Source organism: Rhamphochromis sp. 'chilingali' (assembly GCF_963969265.1).
Source record: "Rhamphochromis sp. 'chilingali' genome assembly, chromosome: 5".
NCBI classification, from domain to species: Eukaryota; Metazoa; Chordata; class Actinopteri; order Cichliformes; family Cichlidae; genus Rhamphochromis; species Rhamphochromis sp. 'chilingali'.
The window spans coordinates 5112511-5132283 of record NC_137932.1 but is presented as its reverse complement, the minus strand read 5'-3'; the positions used below and the strand labels follow the sequence as shown (position 1 = coordinate 5132283).

Genomic DNA, 19773 nt, shown 5'->3' with positions numbered 1-19773 from the left:
ACTCTATTTAAATTGAGTGATCTTGTGTGAAAGATCCCCACTACATAAAGATTAACCCCATCCTCCCTCCCACACACACACACACACGGGGCTAATATCTCACACCCACATACCCTTGGATTTATGTGTCAAGGGTTAATAACTACGGGGATGAGGACACTGGGGGGTATGTGTGGGGCGTTCCTGCAGATGCACGTGTGTGTTCACTTATATGTGGAATCTGCATTTGTATGAATTATTGGAGCGGGGGAGACGGGACAAGAAGCGGGCAGCAGAGGTGGGGATCGCACAGTGAGTGCGAGAGAGGCTCAGTTTCATCTTAGACCAAGAGACTGACGTGCTACAAATCCCACCAGTAGCACCACCAAACAGACCTGCCAGCACTCCTCAGGAAACCACTGACACACACACACACACACACACACACACACACACACACACACACACACACACACACACACACACACACACACGCAGAGGCGGAGAACTGATGTGTTGCTTGTTTTCTTCCAGTTTCATCATGTACGTCAGCTTTTCATTACCCCGTTAAATATAAGTTCCAGGGACGTGTAAAGTGAGTGCAGAGACTCACTGAAGCTCCTCTGGTGTTGCATTTCCTTTTGTTTGCCACACGCCTGCACGTGTGTGGGTTTTTTAGTGTTTGTGCATGCATGTGTGTGGATTTGTTCCTCTACCTGTTTGTGCCTGGTGTCTTTTAGTATATAAAAAAATGTGTGTGTGAGAATCCTGTCTTCCCCACGCTGTGTATGTGCGTGTGTGTGTGTCTGCTCAATTCCACCCAGTGGATTAGTGACGTCAGAGGAGCTCACCCTCTCCCTCTGATAAGGGGCGTGCGCCGCTGCCGCCCGCTCCCTGCTCCCCGTGCTTAATTTCAGATAGTGCTAATGGAATCTGTCCCGCGCGATTGTAATGCGAGTGAGACTCATTTTCCACGGAGCTTGGAGCTGTCAGCTTGGCAGGACAGTGAAGAGGAGGGGATGTTGGGAAGGAGGAAGGGAGAACCAAGGAAGTGAGAGGGCTGATGGGAGGATGAGGAAGGAGAGGATGATGAGGAGAGTGTGTGTGTGTGTGTGTGTGTGTGGCTGACATGTGTTTTGGTAGGCCTCTTCCTTCTTGTCAAAAAGCTGTTGTCTAGCTTCCCCCACGCTACTCATTATGGTGCATGCCTATACACACAAAGACACACATTTCCAGATTAACGTCTTGTGATTTAGGTGTTTTTTGGTTAAATTGCAAGTTGCTAAAATGGGTGTTCACTTAATGCTTTTCTAGCATTATGGAACACCAAAAATGGGATCCCGGGAAAGTGGAGAAATTTTAGAGACATTACTTTGCTGTAAGTATTTCCCATGAAAAGTATTCACAGAGACGTCTTTGGAGAGTATTACACTAGATTATGTACTGCAAACTAACCTGTTTATCCTGGACAAAACTACCCAGTACTTTCATGCAACACTTGAATAACACAAAGTTGATATACTTAGTTTGTTTTGCAGGATGTTTCACAAAATGGAAATACATAATTTATCAAAACACATCGTGTACAAATCCAATATGTCATATGATGACATTTCATGTAACCTTTAAATCTGCAGTTTATCAGGTGTCGCTGAGCAGTCCTTAAATTTAATTATAACCTGTCTTCTTTCTCTCCTGTCTCGTCTGCCTTCCTACAGCTTAAAGAAGCAAGTCTGAAAATGTAAGGAATAGAAAGTACAGATATTTGTTTAAGTAAAAAGTTATCAGAAGAAAAAACTGAAAATTCTACCTAAGTACAGTAACAAAGTATTTATACTTAATTACTTTCCACTTCTGTTGCTTTCCATGTGAACCAGTTACTTGCACGCTAATCTTACTTAGCACTCAAAGTGCTTTTAGACTACAAACAACCCCCATATTCAGCAATTCATACACATGTTAAATAAATTCAGTCACATGTCCATGCAGTGGTTTGTTCTATGCCTTTTAAAGTTATAGCGTATAACATCTCACTACTAGCTGCCAGTCCACTGTTATTACGTGTCCCCATCTATTGACTCTGGAGGAGATTTGTGAAAAGAGTCTGACTTGATAGTGAGGTGGGTTGTTGAGGATATCCTGAATTTTTCTCTCAGTAAGCTTTGCCGTTTTTGCTGCTGTTAGCTTCCGTTAGCCACTCCTAGCCTCGATTAGCTGATGTTAACCAGTATTAGTAAGAGTGTCTTTGAAATGGATCTGACAGTGTTGGACACACACTTAGTGAATAAGCTCTCATATGATGTGAGAATGTAATCTAACTATGTATCAGAGACACTCAAGCCAACATTAGCTAGCATAATGTTGGCTTATAACCCGCTGTTGTAGTTGGTTCTTGCCAGCTGTCTGGAGACAGGACGGTTGCATGTCTAATCTGCAGACAATAAGTAATAAGTAAACTGTACCTCCAAAAGTTGATTCTGTTCATCTGGACGTAGCGTTTTGTGGGAGAAACGTTTTGTCACTCATCCAAGCGACGTCTTCAGTCTCAGCTGACTGCAGGTTTCCCCAAATCTTATAAACACTACATTTGCATAATGACTGAAACGAGCCCACTGAAGGAACAATGGGCTGGGAGGTCAGTTCCTTAATCGTAATTATGCAAATTCTCATGACCACTGATCAACAACCGCTGACCAAAACCCACTGATCAAAGACCACTGATCAATGGCCATGAGTCCCATTCACAGAGAGTTGGGGAATGGCTGCAATCACAGCATTGTAAGATGGCGAAAGATGTACCCTTAGGCCCCCTCCTCGATTCAGAGATGGTCTTTCCCTTTTCACGTAAATGGCCTCCTTGACTCCGTGCTCAAACCAGCGTTCCTCCCTGTCCAGGATGTATACATCCTCATCCTTGAAAGAGTGTCCACTGGCCTGTAGGTGTAAATAGACTGCCGAGTCCTGGCCTGACGAGGTAGCTCTTCTGTGTTGTGCCATCCGCTTCGCCAGAGGTTGTTTGGTTTCCCCGATGTATAAATCCTGGGAATCCTCCTGGCACAGCGTACACTATGTTGCTCTGTTTGTGTCGGGGGACCCGATCCTTGGGGTGGACCAATTTTTGGCGCAGCGTGTTTTGGGGTTTAAAAGCCACAGAGACCCGGTGTTTAGAAAAAATGCATCTCAACTGCTCCGATACTCCTGACACATATGGGATCACTAGAGGTTTTCGCTTGGGCAGCGGTTGTCCTTCTCTCCTGGATTGGCTGGAGCTTTCTTTAGGTGCCTTTCCAGCTTTGACAAACGTCCAGCTGGGATAACCACATTTACTCAGGGCCTTCTTGATGTGCTGTTCTTCTGCCTCCCTGGCCGCTGTGTCAGTGGGGATGGTGTTCGCTCTGTGTTGTAGCGTCCTGATGACACCCAGTTTGTGCTCCAGTGGATGATGAGAGTCAAACCTTAAATACTGATCCGTATGTGTAGGTTTATGGCACACGTCAGCTTTTAGATGTCCCCCATACTGATGGAAATCTCACAGTCTAAGAAGGCTAACCTGCCACTTTTCATATCCTCCCTGGTGACGTCCAGATGAACAGAATCAACTTTTGGAGATTTACTTTCCTGGATGATTGAGAATACATCAAGAAGTAAACTGTACCTTCAAACACTATAATGTTCAATGACACACACACTCAAACTCTGCCCTTGTACTCCATATGTTGCCCAAGGACACTTTGACTAGGATAAATGGAATCAAACCTGTGACCTCTCCATTAGTATACAACCCACTCTACCTCTCTTAGGAATGAAAAAGCTTCTGTAGCCAAAGCTCTTGCCCCTTTCATACAGATCAAAATTCACTTCAAAAGAAATTCCACTCATTGCACTGCAGGAAGCAGAAATTTCAGATAAATGCAGCCCAAACTGAAACCTGATCTCTCTGAATGGTTAAACACTGTGAGAGATGAGCGAGAAAATACGTTTGAACTGGCTACTGAGTGTGGGTTGGCTTCATTATACACACTTTGAAAATAAGAAAAAAAATGGCAATGTTTACGAGCAGCATGGTTTTAAAAAATAGTACCTGGGGAAAAAATCTATAGCAAGATTTTTTTTTAAATTATTTGTTCATTTATTTATTTATAAAAAAGAAAAAAAATGACACAGAATTATTCATTATTAGTTTTATTCTTGACCACAAATTTCCCAGCTGTCATGGTCCCTGTGCCTCTCTGGCTTGCTCATGTTGGCCACAAGTTTGTTCTGTTTTTTCTCCTGCTTGCCTGGGTGGAGCTCATTGTGGGCTCTCACCCTTGGCCCACGCGCCAGCAGTGATTACAACACCTGTTGCTGATCAGGCAGCGTCCCTCTGGCCTATTTAACGCTGCGGCACAGAGTAGTCGGCGCTGGAACGTTGAACCTCCCGTGTTCGTGCTCTCAGCTCTCTTTCTGAAAGAAACTCTCTCGGTGCTGTGTGGTGTTTTGATCTAATCGGTCTCTCTGGAACTTGTGGCGGACCCAGACCTGTGATCCCCGTGTGTGTGTGTGTTAACATAAGTGGAAATTTGAGCGAGAGTGGCCTTGGAGAAGCGAGCGAGCGTGAGGAGTTTGGGCTGAGTGGAGAGCGAGTGTGGATTCCCTCCCCTGGAGCCCTGAACCCCTGCCTCATTCACTGAATATACACATCACTGTGGTTTTCCTTCTGTGTTAAAAAATTGTCAACCTTTTGCTTACCAGCACGCAGTCTGCACTTGGATCCATCTGTTAGCCGTGACACCAGCAGTGGATATTTTGATTGATACCACAGATGTCCAAGAATTATCGAAATCTCGATGTGCTTCAAACAACAGCCTGCAGATGGCAGCGTTTGCCTGATGAACTGTCCAGTGCACACTGACCAGTTCTCATCTCTGGCTGCAATTCGGGTGATGCTTCTCACTTTTCTGCCTCACCATATCATTTACTAAAACATCTCTCTCATGTTCATTTTGGCTTCCAGTTTCAAAATATTTGTTTTCTGATGTTCGGATGTGCTGCTCTCTTCCCTCGTCTCTGCTCTGTCGGAGTTACATTACTCACTTTTCTGATGAAGTGCGCCAACTGAAGCGAGGCCTGAAATTAAGGCAAAGAAATTAATTAGATTAAGTTAGAGTTCATTCGGTCCAGGCCATGCACGTCATGCTGTGATGCTCACTCTCAGTGTTGGTATGTTCAGTGAAGGGGAGGGAAGGAAAGGAAATACCAATTTGACAGCATTTCAGGGATTACAGCGGTGGAGGGCATCTTTAATCTGGGACAGACTGTAGCATTTGTCTGCACTTAAAACTGCCATCAGTCCAGTCTTCATCTATTGGCCTGTCACCCAGTCCCATGCAGTTTAAAAACACACTCTCACACACACACTGCTGGAGCTGATTAGACTCTGTAAAATAAATAAGCAGCAACCTAAATCTCACAGCCAGAGCTTTACACAGCGAGGGCCCCCATTACTGAAACTCTGGCCTAAGAGTTTAGTGCCAGCAGACTCTCCTTCTCCAGTGATGGAAGACCGTTTCAGTTCTATGAAATGTCCAGTGCATATTTAGATTATTTTGAGCCAAACACTTTTCAGACCTTTGCAGTTTTTCCTCATGCGACTGCAAAGCTAAAAATGTCTAATGGACTCCAGTAGAGAGTCGCACAAAGAGCACAACAGGACATATATGCTTCTGCACATACACAAGCATTGTTGCACGCATGCAAAAGAGCATATGCTTAATCACCACTAGCGTTTCCCAGGAAATAAAAAAAAAAAAAGAAGAAGCCTTGGCGGATTAAATCCTTTTCGAGCCGAACATTAGAGAAGTGCAAAGTTCAGCTCTCAGAGAAAAAAGGCAAATCATTATCTGCCAGAGCGAGAGAGGGAGAATCAGAGGTTGAAGGCGGCAAACTGTGATACTGAGGAAGAAAGGCGTCACGTTGAGAGGAAGACAGACTGATAAAAGAACGGAGCCATCGGCAGAGGAAGAGAGAAAGGGCCCCACAAATTGGCAAAGGGAAGTCAGGGTCTCTCTCTGCTTTGCATTTCATTTACATGGCTGGCCGTATCGACCAATCGGATTGGGAGAAGAGCCCGAGGCTTAGGAAGGCGAATAAAGACTCCAAATGCCTTCACTGCTCTCATCCCTCTCTCTCATAATACCCTGTCTGCCCTTCTTTTCTCTCGCTCCCTCTCTTTTCTCTCCTCACTGTTATAATACCCTTTCTCTCCCTATTCTCTTCTCTCTGGCTGGTACTATAAGTAGACCCTGCCTGATGTGATAGTGGGGTGAGGATGGAGAGGAGAGGTGAGGAGGAGGAAGGGAGGGCTGGAGAAATTACTTTTTCTGCCACCCACTGAAAGTAAAAAGCAATACTGTGTAAGTGTGTTCTTGCCTTTACGGATGTATTTGCAGGGACACGTGCACACGTGGAGCGTTTTTGTTCTTCCAAATACAAACCACACTCAAGCCGGAGATTACGTTTTGGTTTTTTTTGTTGTTGTTCTTTTTGATTGTTGGGGTTTTGTGTGTGTGTGTGTGTGTGTGTGTGTGTGTGTGGTTGTCCTGTGGAACTCGCAAGCACAATGTAATGCCAGCAGAGCATGCAAGGGCACGCTCTCAGTACATGTTAATTGATTAATACGTGCTCTATAATTATTGGGAATAATATGGTGTAATTGCACGCTAAACATCAATGATAATTAGTGTAATACTGATAAGCAGACATGCGACTTTTTTGATGTGCATTTGATGTTTCATACATGCACAGACACACACACACATACACAAGCACATTATAATGATATACGTCTCATTTAACTCATTTCAATAATGGCATGTAGACAGCCACATTAGAGAAATGCACAAATGGCCCAGGACACATGCAACCATGTAACACACACACACACACGCACACACATAATCCTTGAGGGTACAATTTTATGATGGATTATGACTTGAATAGTATACCACCCATCTGTGCACGACCGAGCCTCCATCCCTTAGTCAAATGAAGAATTTGGGGAAAGAGTTGGAGGATGAGACGGGAACTTTTTCACCTCTTATGCAGATAACAACTATATCCACCACTTTATTGCAGCAAATTCAGATGCTCACTTTATGAAGTGGTGAAACAGCATTGTGATGTATTTGGGCAGAAGCTGCGATTCCTCACTGTAAATATCCACAAGTAACCAGTCAGAATCATTGTAGCAGAAGTAAAGGAATATTCACAATTGTCTGCTTATTGTATACAATTTAACCAAATAGTCAGCACATGAAGACATGATTGTAATAGAACTGATCAAATTAAAAATGTAGCTCAATGTAGAAAAAAGTCTTCTTGTAATTTCCAGATCAATTACATGAACGATGTTATGAAAGAAACACGTGAACATCCTCACCTTTTCACTACGCCCTCTTTCATGTTTCCAAAACGACCCTGTGAGCTGGATTGGAGTCTTTGCTTGGCTTATTATGGTCCCCGCACTTTATGTTTGATACCCCTGATTAATTGAGTTTGTATCCGGGAATGGTAAATGAGGAAAGATATTACCTGGCTCAATAAGGCTAGAAAAAAACAAAAGAAAACTAGGAGCGGCCTTATGTCTCCTGTCTTTAATCTGCTGGAACACCTTACCAGTTTTCTAAAGAGGAAGTCAGAGAAACAAAAATCTGTAATGCAAACGATCATCTGAGAAGAATGGGACAACCTGTTTGCAAATACTGGTATGCTTGCAAGCACGGTCAAGCAAAATTATAAGTAGAAAAATACATTATTATAATGGAATCTAACCAGTGAAGGGGAACCAACTTTTATTGCAGTTGGTTCTTAAAAATGGAGCTTTTATGATAGTTTTAATTAGTCAGACATCGTTAATTTTCACATTAATTGGCTCCATTCTTTGTGGGCTTTGGCTGAAATAAATGAAATTCCAGAGAATGACAGCATTTTATAACATTTAGGTAAAAATACATCAGGTTACACCCCTAGTGAATATTGCTGTTCATAGTGTCGGTCCTCGGGAAATCACCAGAATAGGTCTCGTGAGTTTGGGGGATTTTTTTCTCGGCAAAATATGAACTTGAATTGAATTTCAGCATAGCTATGGCCTTTTTTTAAACCATTTTTTTTTTAATTTTATAGAACAATCTGCAGTGTCATCAAAGTGCATTTTCCCATTCTTGAAAATAACGTAGACGCATACTAGAGCTACTAGTCACTGTCAAACATCAGCAGGACCCCACATTAACACATGTGTTTTGCCTATCTTCTTACCATTTCCAAAGAAAAACAGTAGTGAATCAGTTATGCCAACAAGACCCCTTCAAAAAAATATTGCATATCTTGAAAATATTAATTGTTTCATAATGTGGTTGAAAATTAGTTAAATTTCATTGGTTGTATGTTCGTTACACATAAAATGAAATTTTGCTTTATTTTTGATGATAATAGGTGAAAATCATAAATCCAGTATCTCTTATTATTAGGATATTTCTTTAGAACAATTTTTAAAAGGATTTACATTACAGAAACATTTCACTTCTCAAAGTATGGCCATTTATGTGCTCAGTATTTGGCTGGTGATCCTTTAGAATGAATTACTGCATCAGTGCAGTGTGGCATGAAGCCAGTCAGGTTGTGGCTCTGCTGAGGTGTTACTGAAGCCCTGGATGCTGCGATAAAGGCGTTAGGGTTGCTGTATTTTGGGGTTGGGTGTTTCTCATCCTCCTCTTAACAATAACATAAAAGAATGGTGGGCCAACCACTATCAACGCAAGCAGATAACATAGCATCACAAATCATCACAGACTGCAGAAACGTCACACTTCACACCCTCCAGACTCCAGGATGTTGATTTCTGAAAGAAATAAACAAATTTACTTAAATCTAAAAAACCTCGGACCACTGAGCAACAGCTCACTTCTTTTTCTCATTAGCCTAAGTAAGACACTTAGGTTCAGGAGTGGCTTCACATTAGGACTGTGATAGTTAGTAACCCCTTTCCTGTGCATGGTGGCACAATGCACTCGGTTGTCAGTGCATTAAATGCACTCGGTCCACTCCTTGAATCTAGTTTTCTACTTAAGGCTGCGGCCCTTCCTGCTGTTTGCGCATGATGTTCTGTGCCTTAGCCTCCTTGTGAAGGTTGACGATGATCGTCATTTGGACAACAGTCAAGCCAGCAGTCTTCTCCCAGGAGTGTGGTTTCTTGTGCTGAAGTAGACTAAACCATATTTATGCTGTATGAACAGCAGTCTGCTTTCAAACCGCTGTTTGAAGTTTGAAGTAAAATGCTTCATCACTGCCACCTCCCTAATCTGTAGTAAAACCTCGAGTCATAATCATTCATCATCTACATCATCTTCTTTCTTCTTCTCTTTCTCTCTGTCACGGACACACACACACACTTCCCCTTCATTGCCGTTAATCATTAATAACAATACCTTATTTGTCGGGGAGAAATGTTTACAATGAGATCCCCTCCTCCGGCACCCCAGTATGTCAGTGTGCCACCAATTACTGAGCACAAACTGAATGAGGTCATAACAGGATGGGGTCATTAGCAAAACAAACCAGCCACCCCCATGGGGGAAACAAGAGGCAAGGCAGAGAGGGAAGACAGTGGAAGAGCACCCCCCCTTCAATCCCACCGTGATTGAATTTGCACACAAGCACGAGCCCAGTGGCGCTTTAATAGCCCGCCTCTTCTTTTTTACCGCCATAAAAAAAAGAGCGACAAGGTCAATTTTGTTAAATGTCCTTGAGCGCTCGGGGTACCGATAATTTTTGCGCAGTTCATCTTTTTGGCTGCATGTCAGGATCTTGGCATCCATTTACATCACCTTCCAGTAATTTGTGTGATAGGTTTAGTCCACACATGTCATTAAAATATACTTAAATGCCACTAAAGCAGTGAATTACATCATGCATACAAAAGCAAGTGATGGCAGTTGAATTTACATGCAAGCAACTGATGGCCACTTCTGGGCTTCTGGCTGATTTTTGCAGTTTGGTTTCTCTTTATTACGTCACTAGTGACAGTTTTTCATTCATGTGCATGTTTTTCTAAATCATAACGCTGAAAGTACCTTAACACCAACCACCTTTAATAAGCCATCATAATATGTCTGTCATGATGCAATAAAGCTCAAACTTTTTTGAGATTCTGTCTTCGTTACTGGGCAAGTTGTTGGTTATTTTATGTTGCACTTGCATGGTATTGCAGGACTCAGATTTGACAGAACGTTTAAATTTGATACAGCAGAGGTTTAGCTATTCTAAGGTTGCTGACAAAACTTTAGAGAGACCCGAGACACACTGCCAACAGATTCCTTTGGTCTCGTTAAGCACTGAAGATGTGAAAGAGCTGGTAGTGAACGCATCAGGCTACAACTAAAAAGGCATTGTTCATATGGGAAAAGGCCTTCTGAGTAAACTTTCAGTGGCTTTTTTGATGTATGCGGTCCTCAGACAACACGGATAAACTGCTTATGGTGCTTATGTGTTGTTATTCACAGTGATGTTGTGTTTGGGCACTTTTCTTGGCTGGGATTGTCTGATGGTTTCTCCTTGTTGACCCTGCAAAGAAAAGCAGGACAGTCGATATACTGTGGGTCATAACAGATGTGGTAAAACATTGTTAAAAGCCACCAAAGTTCAGCAGTTGGCGCCATAAGCCTCCAACAGACACATAGAATAAATGAATCAGTAGGCATCAGTCAACGTATTCATGCTGTAAATGTTATCTTCCATATCACGTTCAGCATTACCATACCACAAACGATGAAAATATTGAAGTTGCTGAAAGCAATTAGCAGTGATACTGTCTGGTGTGTGTGTGTGTGTCCTTTGTTAGCTGGAGGCATATTTGTGTTTGCGTATCTCCATTGTGACGCGTGTAATCCGAATGCTCTCAAATCCAGAGCAGGTGGCCAGGCGTTTGGCGGCCGTGGGGGCACGCAGGGGGCACGCTCCTCCTGCTCTCTCTCACACACACAAACACACACACGAACGATCCACAAACGTAACACATATACAGTCGCTCTGTACTGTGTGCTTTTTATATCACCTCAGGGTAGAGGAAACCTATAGAAACACACCTGCATCGGTCACCTTATACCTAGTGCCCACAAATACATCCACACACACACACACACACACACACACACACCCCATTGGATGTTTTTTAAGGGGTGAGAGACCTCTGTGGGAAAGCACGTGCCAGCATTTCCTGTCGAGCCCTCCCTGGCCACCTCCTGCTTGTGTAGGGAGAACAGACACGCTCATCTCCAGGAGCTCTCTTGACGCCCTGAACAGGTGAGCCGAGTCAGGGCGGGGCAGGGAGTGAGGCATCTGTCAGCAAACTGTGCATCCTTCCTCCTTTACTGTCATAGTGTGCCACTTTGTTGAGATGACTTTTACTGATATCAGCAGGACCTTTTTTTATTTATTTGTCAAATGAAGTTTGTCTTAAACGGTTTGTTTAAATAAGTTGGTTCATTCATCACCTCATGTTTAACTGTTGTATTTTTAACTGGTAACATGAAATCTCTTTGAGGTGTATTTCAGTCACAAGTTTGCTTTAAACTAATTTATTCGAGTTAACTGATATAATCAAAATGATGTGCATTCATAAATGGAATACTGCAAAGGACTGGTAAACATATCATGGTATACCAGTATATGACAGCCTCCCCACAACCCCAAATTGGGAATGCAGTTAGGAAGATGGATGGATGGATGGATGGATGGATGGATGGATGGATGCCAGTTTCCATCGAACTTTTTGCGTATGCACTCACCTGGCCTCCTCTTCACTGGCATTTCCGTGTGCTCTACAGTAACTTCCTTGACGGAGCTTCATTCATTCATCTGTTTGCATCAAACGCTTTTAGCTGCAGCTCATGGATGTAAATTTGTCCATTAAATGCATATAATCTGTCATTAAAACATCTCTTTTTTCCTCTTATAAGGAGATTTATGTTTTTTTCCAGCTAATGGTCTGTGTCCATGAGCGCAGAAGTGCTTTGTTGGCTGGATGTCCACGGTGGACATAATCCATGGTGGTGTGTGCTAAAGCCACATGGATGCTTTGAAAACAAACAAACAAAAAAAAGAAAGAAAGAACGAAATATTAGCTCGGCATTACTTTAATGTATAGCACTAAATCTCTAATGGCAATTCATTCCTTTACATATGCTGGATTTTCTTTAAACCTGTAATCAGCTTTGTGTTTTATGTGTGTTTTTATGGTGCTGTGTTTCATGGAATGACATGTCGCAGCGTTATGAATGTTTCTGGCTCACATGTGTAACACTGGCCATATGGTGGAGACTCCCAGCTCAGGCCAAATGCCAACACTACATATTTTGCTAACATTTTTTTGCATTTTGTATCAGACTCAGGTCTCGAAAATCAGTTAATTCTGCATAAATTGAGTTATCATAGGGTCAGATTGATGTACAGATGTATCTGATAGATTTGTTTTTTATTTATTTATTTTACAGGATTCCTTTAAAATGAGTTTCTTACTCTGGATGGTTTGAAAAGATGAAAAAAATCATCAAAAAAAAAAGCCTGTTTGCATGCAGAAATACATAGATTTCAGTATGACAGTGGACAACACCGCTGCTCACAAAGCAGTGAAAATAAATGCTTGTTTGTAAAAGTAATTCAAGGAGATGGCGTCAAATTAGAAACCTGCACAGAGAGGGCCCCGATTAAAATACCAAAACAGCATCAACAGAAGGTGAAAGCAGCTATTAATATTAGAACGACACTCAGGAGGTCCGGTAGGCGTGCATTTTATCCAGCAAATTTTGTCATAAACTGGAAAAAAGCCAAATAAGCATACTGATTATGAGGGAGGGCACTTATGCGTAGGTGGGCAGCAGTGTGTTATTGGCAGCATCTGCTCATGTCCCTGTTAACTGTGAGGAACATGAATGGCATCTTCAGAAAACGTATAGAAAAATGTGTTAAGTAAACTAAAATGAGGGCAAAAACAAGGATGTTACACCAATGTGAAATCCACTGAATGTATTTAAATAAAGTTGCTTGATGTGAAGTTGCTGACGAATTCCATTTAAGGCTGCTTTGTGCTTCTACTTCAGCCTTTTTTAAGGGGGAGCTGTCAAACCGTATTATATTTATTTAACAGCTATGGTTACAAGTTACTTTTAAGATTAAGATTTTAAACTAAAAAAAATACAGTGAGTGCATTAAACACCTTTTTGGCTTTCAGCTGACAACCATTGTCAAACTTATGATACCTTTAAGAGCAGCCTTTCTCCTTTTTCTTCTTCTGTGGTTTTATAGGCAGCTTAAAGAGTTAAAAACTGTCCAGTTTTATTTTTCTCTGACCCTTAAATCGCTTCTTGGATTTATTCTAGATTAAATCTAAACTGTATATATATAGTGTACTGTAACCTATCTCTACTTTAGCCCTCTATAGTGTTAAACAGCAGTATTAACTGTCTAATCATGGTAAATTAACAATCATAGAGGTCACATTCTGCAGAACAAGCTCACATTTTGCTCAAAACACTTATAATGTTCTTTAACGCTCTTCTGGTAAAGTCTTTTTATTGTTGTGGCAGTATGATGGCTGAAGTGCAGAGTCAAAGCACCACTGCTGAGCTTTTTTCTAGCAGGAACAACAGCGGCATTTACAGTTAAAGCAGCTCATGAGACAGTAGCAGCGAGCATTTACACCAGAATGACACGAGGTGCAAATGAAAGCAAATTTAAAACGAGGTCTGCTTTAAAGTGAGCTCCTAGTTGAGTGTTCTGCCACGCTTTAAGTCCCATTAAAGCAACACATGGCGACATTTAGCGTGTGTGCATCCGATAGAATTTAGTCTAATCTTATCAAATTGTGTAATCCATGAGATGAAATCACTCTAAACGTTACATGGATTAACGTGGATAGAAAAGGTCATGAAGTGTTAACACTCTTTTAGTACTTTTTGAACCATTTAGCATATTTCTCAACCGCCAGTCTGACGACAGCACAGAAACACTATTGTTTCATTCATTTAAATGAGATTCCATGAGTGCTGTTGTTGCGGATGAATTATGTATGTGTTGCTGTGCTGATATGTGATAGACATTGCCTCCCTGGGAATGTAGGACACATACTTATGCATAACAATAGTTTTCGGTTATGTTCTCACCGACTGGCCGTTCATCTCGAAAAATATTCTTTTCTTTTTACGAGAAAGTCTGTTCAGTTCATCGTGTGCTTACATTATTTGTCGTAGAAGGAAGCAGGTCCATATCTCAAAACAGACGGTTACTGTATTCAAATGTAGAGGAGGGTCGCCCCAATATCTTTACTGGCTACTTTATTGTTGTATGTCATACGTCTGCCAGGAACACCCTGCAGCTGCACTGGAGGTTTAAAATCAATCAGACAGGCCACTTTTGATAAACTGAACATCGTTTTTTAATATTTAGTGTTATGATATTTCTCTTTACAGTCTGCAAGGGGCATTTAGGTCTGTTACCAAGAGGGGTCAATCAAAATAGCACATCTTTTTTATGCATGTGCTAATGAACTGATACAGACTCTGTCATGACCAGATGGATACATAGATAGACCACCTTTATATCATCATCATCATCATCATCATCATCATCGGTGTCTTCTTTCTTTTTTTTACAGTGTGTGTAATTACACTGTTATAATAAAATAATATCCACTCTGCTCTTTACTTAACCTAAAGTAAACTGATATAGTACCAAATAGGCTACGTTATTGGTCAATTAAAAAAATAAATAAAAGTCTGTAATGACGTCAGTGTCTCAGAAAGCTAATGAAATTGGAACTTTTTTCCTCCCATGTGAAATTTATGTGATATCCTGTTAAATAAGCCCGTATTCCTAAAAGTGTGTTGTGGCACTTCAGGCTACTTTTGTGTCCTTCTCTCGTTACGTTTTGTCACCATCAACAGGAGTTAATTGTTGTTTGTGTGCCCGCTCCGTCGCCGCTGTGAAGTAGGATCGAGACGCACGTCCACTCGGATCTTCTCTTCGCCGGCGGGGAAACCCGGAAATCCCTGGCCGAGAGGAAGTGGTGCCGCTTGGGGAAAGCCCTGCCTCGGGGCGAGGGTCGACAAAATGTGCGGGCTTCTCAGCCAAGAAGAGGCTCTTTTTATTATTATTATTCTTGAACATCCTCAAATGCGATGAGAGGATTAATGAAGCGCGTCTGCCTGGCCCATACGTCCTCTTTAGTGCCGTTTGTGCGTAATTAAAACCGAATGGATACTCTGCCCCCCCTCCCGGTTGCCCCCCTCGCTGCAGGAAGACCGACTTACTGCTTTTTTGCTAACATTTATTATAAAACCTGTTGGAGTTTTCACACTGTTGTGACCGATAAAAATAAAAATCCAGACTGCAATTTATTAGGAACAGGTTTTTGCACTGATTTGTATTGTTTGTTTGTTTTTATCCGAGAACTGATCAGGAGCTCAACTCTTTATAGATACGTGGATTGAATTATATTGAGACCTCAGTTTCGGGTTTTTTCTCCATCAATTATAGTCAACATTTCTCATATTATGATTTGTCCCTATTCATATAAATAATTTTATTCTTCCTCAACTCATCATTTCCCAGCTGTTCTACATTTTTAATAATATCTATTATTTATCTTACGAATGTCGTCTGCATTTAGGTTTTAGAGCCTGTGCTAATTTCAAGCCTTTTCTCTTTACAAACGATCTGATTAAAACACAGAAGCTTTAAAGTGTTACAGGTATTTAAAATAAATAGATAAGAGCGCTCAAAAGGCTGCAGTCACATTTGTTCCTCTGCGGAAGCATAATTGCGCATCAATTAGTGCTAATTGGGGGTCAACTGAATAATACAAAACCCTTCAGTGGCAGCAAAAAGCCACAGATTTCAATGAACGTTCTGACATCTCATGTCACATCCTAATTAGAGGAGTGACATCAGCCTTCCTATGATTTAATCCACGCACGGGCTCTCTCTTCCTTAAACCCCAAAGCGGCTGGCCATAGGTTTAAGACCACTATACACAAACCCATATGTCAGCAACTGCACATGATGCTGGCTGTGATAACACCGTACTGAGAGTGAATACTTCATCAGGGACCAAGGAAAGCATAAAAGCGTTTGTGGGTAAATATGATTTTCGAAATGAGTCATGTGTGCTCTCTAAATAGTCTTTAAAGAAAAGCCTCCAGAGTTTGGGCCTACAACATATTCAATTAGAGAAAACTACTTTTCCCCTTTTTCTTCATTTCTAAGGAAGGGGAGCGTTTTATTGTGTTATTTGTTTTTGCACTGGCGTTTCAGCGGATGATCACACACACACCCTCCGAACCAAACTGATGTTTAACGGAACATTTTGCGCACAACCTGTCTTTAAGCTCGTGTTTGCCCCTGGACTCTTGAGCAAGCACAGCCGTGTCACATTTCTCCGTGTGAACGGGCCAGTGGCGCGCGTGAATGAAAATGTTGGGATTACCCGCTTTCACGAGACGGGATTAACATAGCTCTGTCATAATTCAAATTCCTCCTTGCCCGGGTAGTTGTGACAGACACGGTGAACTGTGTAGGCAGCTGTGATCAGCAGTAAGAAACCACAATTCAGATAATTAACCGCAAACGATGGCATTCATGTCTGAACTGAATAAACGGAGGCGATAGAATACTGTGTTTTTCCCCCGATGAAACACGTGATAAAAGAAGAAAGAAACACAAGAAATGGATCAGATGGATGCACAAGTGCAGCCGAGGTGGATCAGTTGAAGTTGTTTTTATTGGGATTTTAGTGTGTTCGTTTGTTGCCCCCCACCCCACCCCCCGCCCTTTACAGCTCGAGTGAAATTCCTCACTGCTTGCTTCATTCATCGTGCACTCCCTATTTTAACTAATATCTCCTTATAATAATTTATCAACAACACCCGAGACATTAAAAAAACTATCAAATTCACAGCTGGCTCGTGGCACACGGGTTTTGCGCAAAGCGCAATTGCATACAGGTTGTACAAAAAAAATACAGACACAAGGGCAAAATAAACACATCAGGGATTTTATGCTCACACGCACATGGACTGATTGTCTCGTAACTTCCACATATTTTCTCATAAATTAAATAGTGCATCCAGGTTTATGTTCAGAGCTGCTCTCACTCACTCACAGCGCAAGCACACGTTCTCCTGCGCAGCGTTTTCATCAAAGGGGCTCTTCAGCGATCCAGCAAAATTAATAATAAAAACAAAACAAAAAAAAAGACAAGAAGGGAGTCTTTAAGTAGCTAAGGAGAAAACATGACCATGTCCCTCAAACTCAACCAAGTTAGGATTCGGATCTTTCGATCTCTTGATCCTTTTCCTCACTTTTGGTTAACAAATTTGTTCCGTTCCCTTGATCAAAGTTAAGAAGTCAGTGTATTTTTAATAAGTTAGCCCAACACGCGAGACAGCCGCCCGCCAGTCCTCGTCTATGCTTTGCCCCGAGGTAGAAGTTAGGGCCTGTGGTCGTGGTGGTGTGTGAGGGGGGGAAACGCCACACTTGCCTCTCCAAACCTTGGGCTTTAATTTGCCTGTACAGTCTGCAGTTAACGACAGCTGTCCATTTATTTCGTACCCCTCACAACACTTGGAATTTCCACGCTGATTGGTCTTTGTAATCCAGACAGTCCGCGTTGAAATTGAGCTTCCACGAGGAGGCTGTTTGGTCCTTGTAGTCCAGGCAGTCTGCAGAGCCACTGAACCCGAGCCCCGCTGGTCCATACGCCGAGGAGGAGAGGGACGACGCCGGGCTCAGGTGGCTAGACACCCCGTTGCTGCTCATGGGGCTCATGGCAGAGCCTGCGGCGGAGAGCTGGTGGTGCATGGGCGAAAGGTAGGAGCTGCAGTCCATCCCCGTGAAGTAGGACGAGGAGCCCGTGTAACCCTGGTTGTAGCCCGTCGCCTGGGTGTAAGTCATGGGGTACGAGCGCTGCATGCAGGAGGAGGAGGAGGTAGACAGTGGGTCTGAGAGCGGGGAGATGGAAGCAGGGCTCCAGATGGACACGGGAGCAGCACTGCTGCTCACAGCCGGGACTGATGTGCTCGAAGGCGGCGTGAACTGGCCGCTGGCTCCGCTCTCTGAGCTGGCCTCTCGGACTGGCGAGCCTTTCTTTTTCACCGGCCTGCTGACAGCCTTGTTCTGCACGCCAGTCTGGGTTTGCTGGGCCTGCTGGCGATGTTTGGCCCGTCGGTTTTTAAACCACACCTGAGAGAGAATTACTGGGATTATTATAGGTATCATTTTCTTTTAAATGCAATAATGAAAAATAATGTTAAAATAAATAAAGAATTCACACATTAAAATATTGAACACGTAACCGCAGTGGGGTAAATACAAAAATTAGCTGTTTTTCTCATCATCTCACTTCCCTGTAGGAGTAGTATGGGCCATAATTAAATAGAAATGCGAGGAAAAAAATATAGCCTATTTTAGAATTACAAGTGAGCACATTCCCAATGGGAATAAATGAGGAAGTAACAATACAGTCTCAGAGGTGTTGTTGTCAACCTCTCCTGTGAATGGGGAGCCTCTCTCACCTCTCACTGACACAATTACCAAATATCGACCTCCTTCGGCAGGCTCGCGCTATCAGTTATGCTCACGACTTACTTGCACTCTGGATTCAGGCAGGTTGATCTTTAAGGCCACCTCCTCTCTCATGAAGATGTCCGGGTACCGAGTCTTGGCGAACAGATTCTCCAGCACGTCGAGCTGGGCCCGAGTGAAGGTCGTCCTCTCCCTTCTCTGTTTGCGGGGGGTTGCTGATAAGAAATGGGGAGAAAAACAGCGATTATTGGCACATCCTGACTTTTAGCACGATTTGAATCCAGCAACTTCTCACCTAGAAATGTTGCCTGTTCCGTATCCTCACCTGAGCATTAAATACAACTATCAGCGTTTTCAGCTGAGATAACTCAGCATTCCGTTAAATGTTTTAAACCTGCTGGACACCTTAAGAGACAGATTTTTTTCTATCGTGAAGTGGTTGCGGGCTTACAGGGTATATTACCTTGGTATCCCACGGAAGGATGCAGCAGGTCCACTCCTGAGGTAGATAAGCTCAGTCCGTTCATCGTGTAGGGCGGTTGCTTCAAATAGGACATCATGCTGAGTGTCGGTCAAAGGAGCACCAATGGAAAGAAATAAGAAAAATATCTCAGAAGAGAGGGTTGTTTTTATTTTTTAAAAATCCGGTCGCGTCTCTGTTTACTGAGTCAAGTCGTCCAGGCGAATCTGAAGTGAGACATAACCATTTTTCGCCCTCTTTCTTTCTTTTTAAAGTGAGTTCTTGAAATCAGTCCGCTAATTTTTACGCGCTCCGTGCGCAGAGCTCCGGGTTTAAAGAAGTGGGCGTCCTCTTAAACTGGCAGTGCTCTTAAAGCCAAGTGGAGACCCCCAGCTGTCCGTACCAGACTGAAGATGCTCTGTCTGGCTGACAGGCGTTTACGCCATCAACCCCCCCCCCCCCCCCCCCCCCCCCCCATACACAGTGCCTCCCCTCTCCTCACACACACACACACTGCTACTATAGCCCCGCCCCACACACCTCCCTCCAACTCCCCACCCCTGAAACACACTCCGCTCCTCCTCTACTAGTACCCACCGAAAACAAAACATTGTCGTTAAAATGCGCGCACACACTGGGCCCCAACCGGGCTCACAATTAGCATAGACCCACAGGTTGGGCGAAGCTAAATAGACAGCTGATTGGGGGACATTTGCAGAGAC

General features: G+C 42.9%; 1 protein-coding gene across 1 annotated transcript; it reads right to left on the bottom strand.

The window, feature by feature from the left end:
* Nucleotides 1-16839: 16839 nt before the first annotated feature.
* Nucleotides 16840-19465, bottom strand: LOC308396996 (homeobox protein OTX2-like). The gene is made up of 3 exons (XM_080882698.1): nt 19055-19465; nt 18655-18806; nt 16840-18249 (listed from the first exon to the last, which is right to left on the bottom strand). Exons 1-3 carry the CDS (start codon nt 19149-19151, stop codon nt 17623-17625), a joined length of 876 nt encoding a protein of 291 aa, XP_080738824.1. The 5' UTR covers nt 19152-19465; the 3' UTR covers nt 16840-17622.
* Nucleotides 19466-19773: the final 308 nt, after the last annotated feature.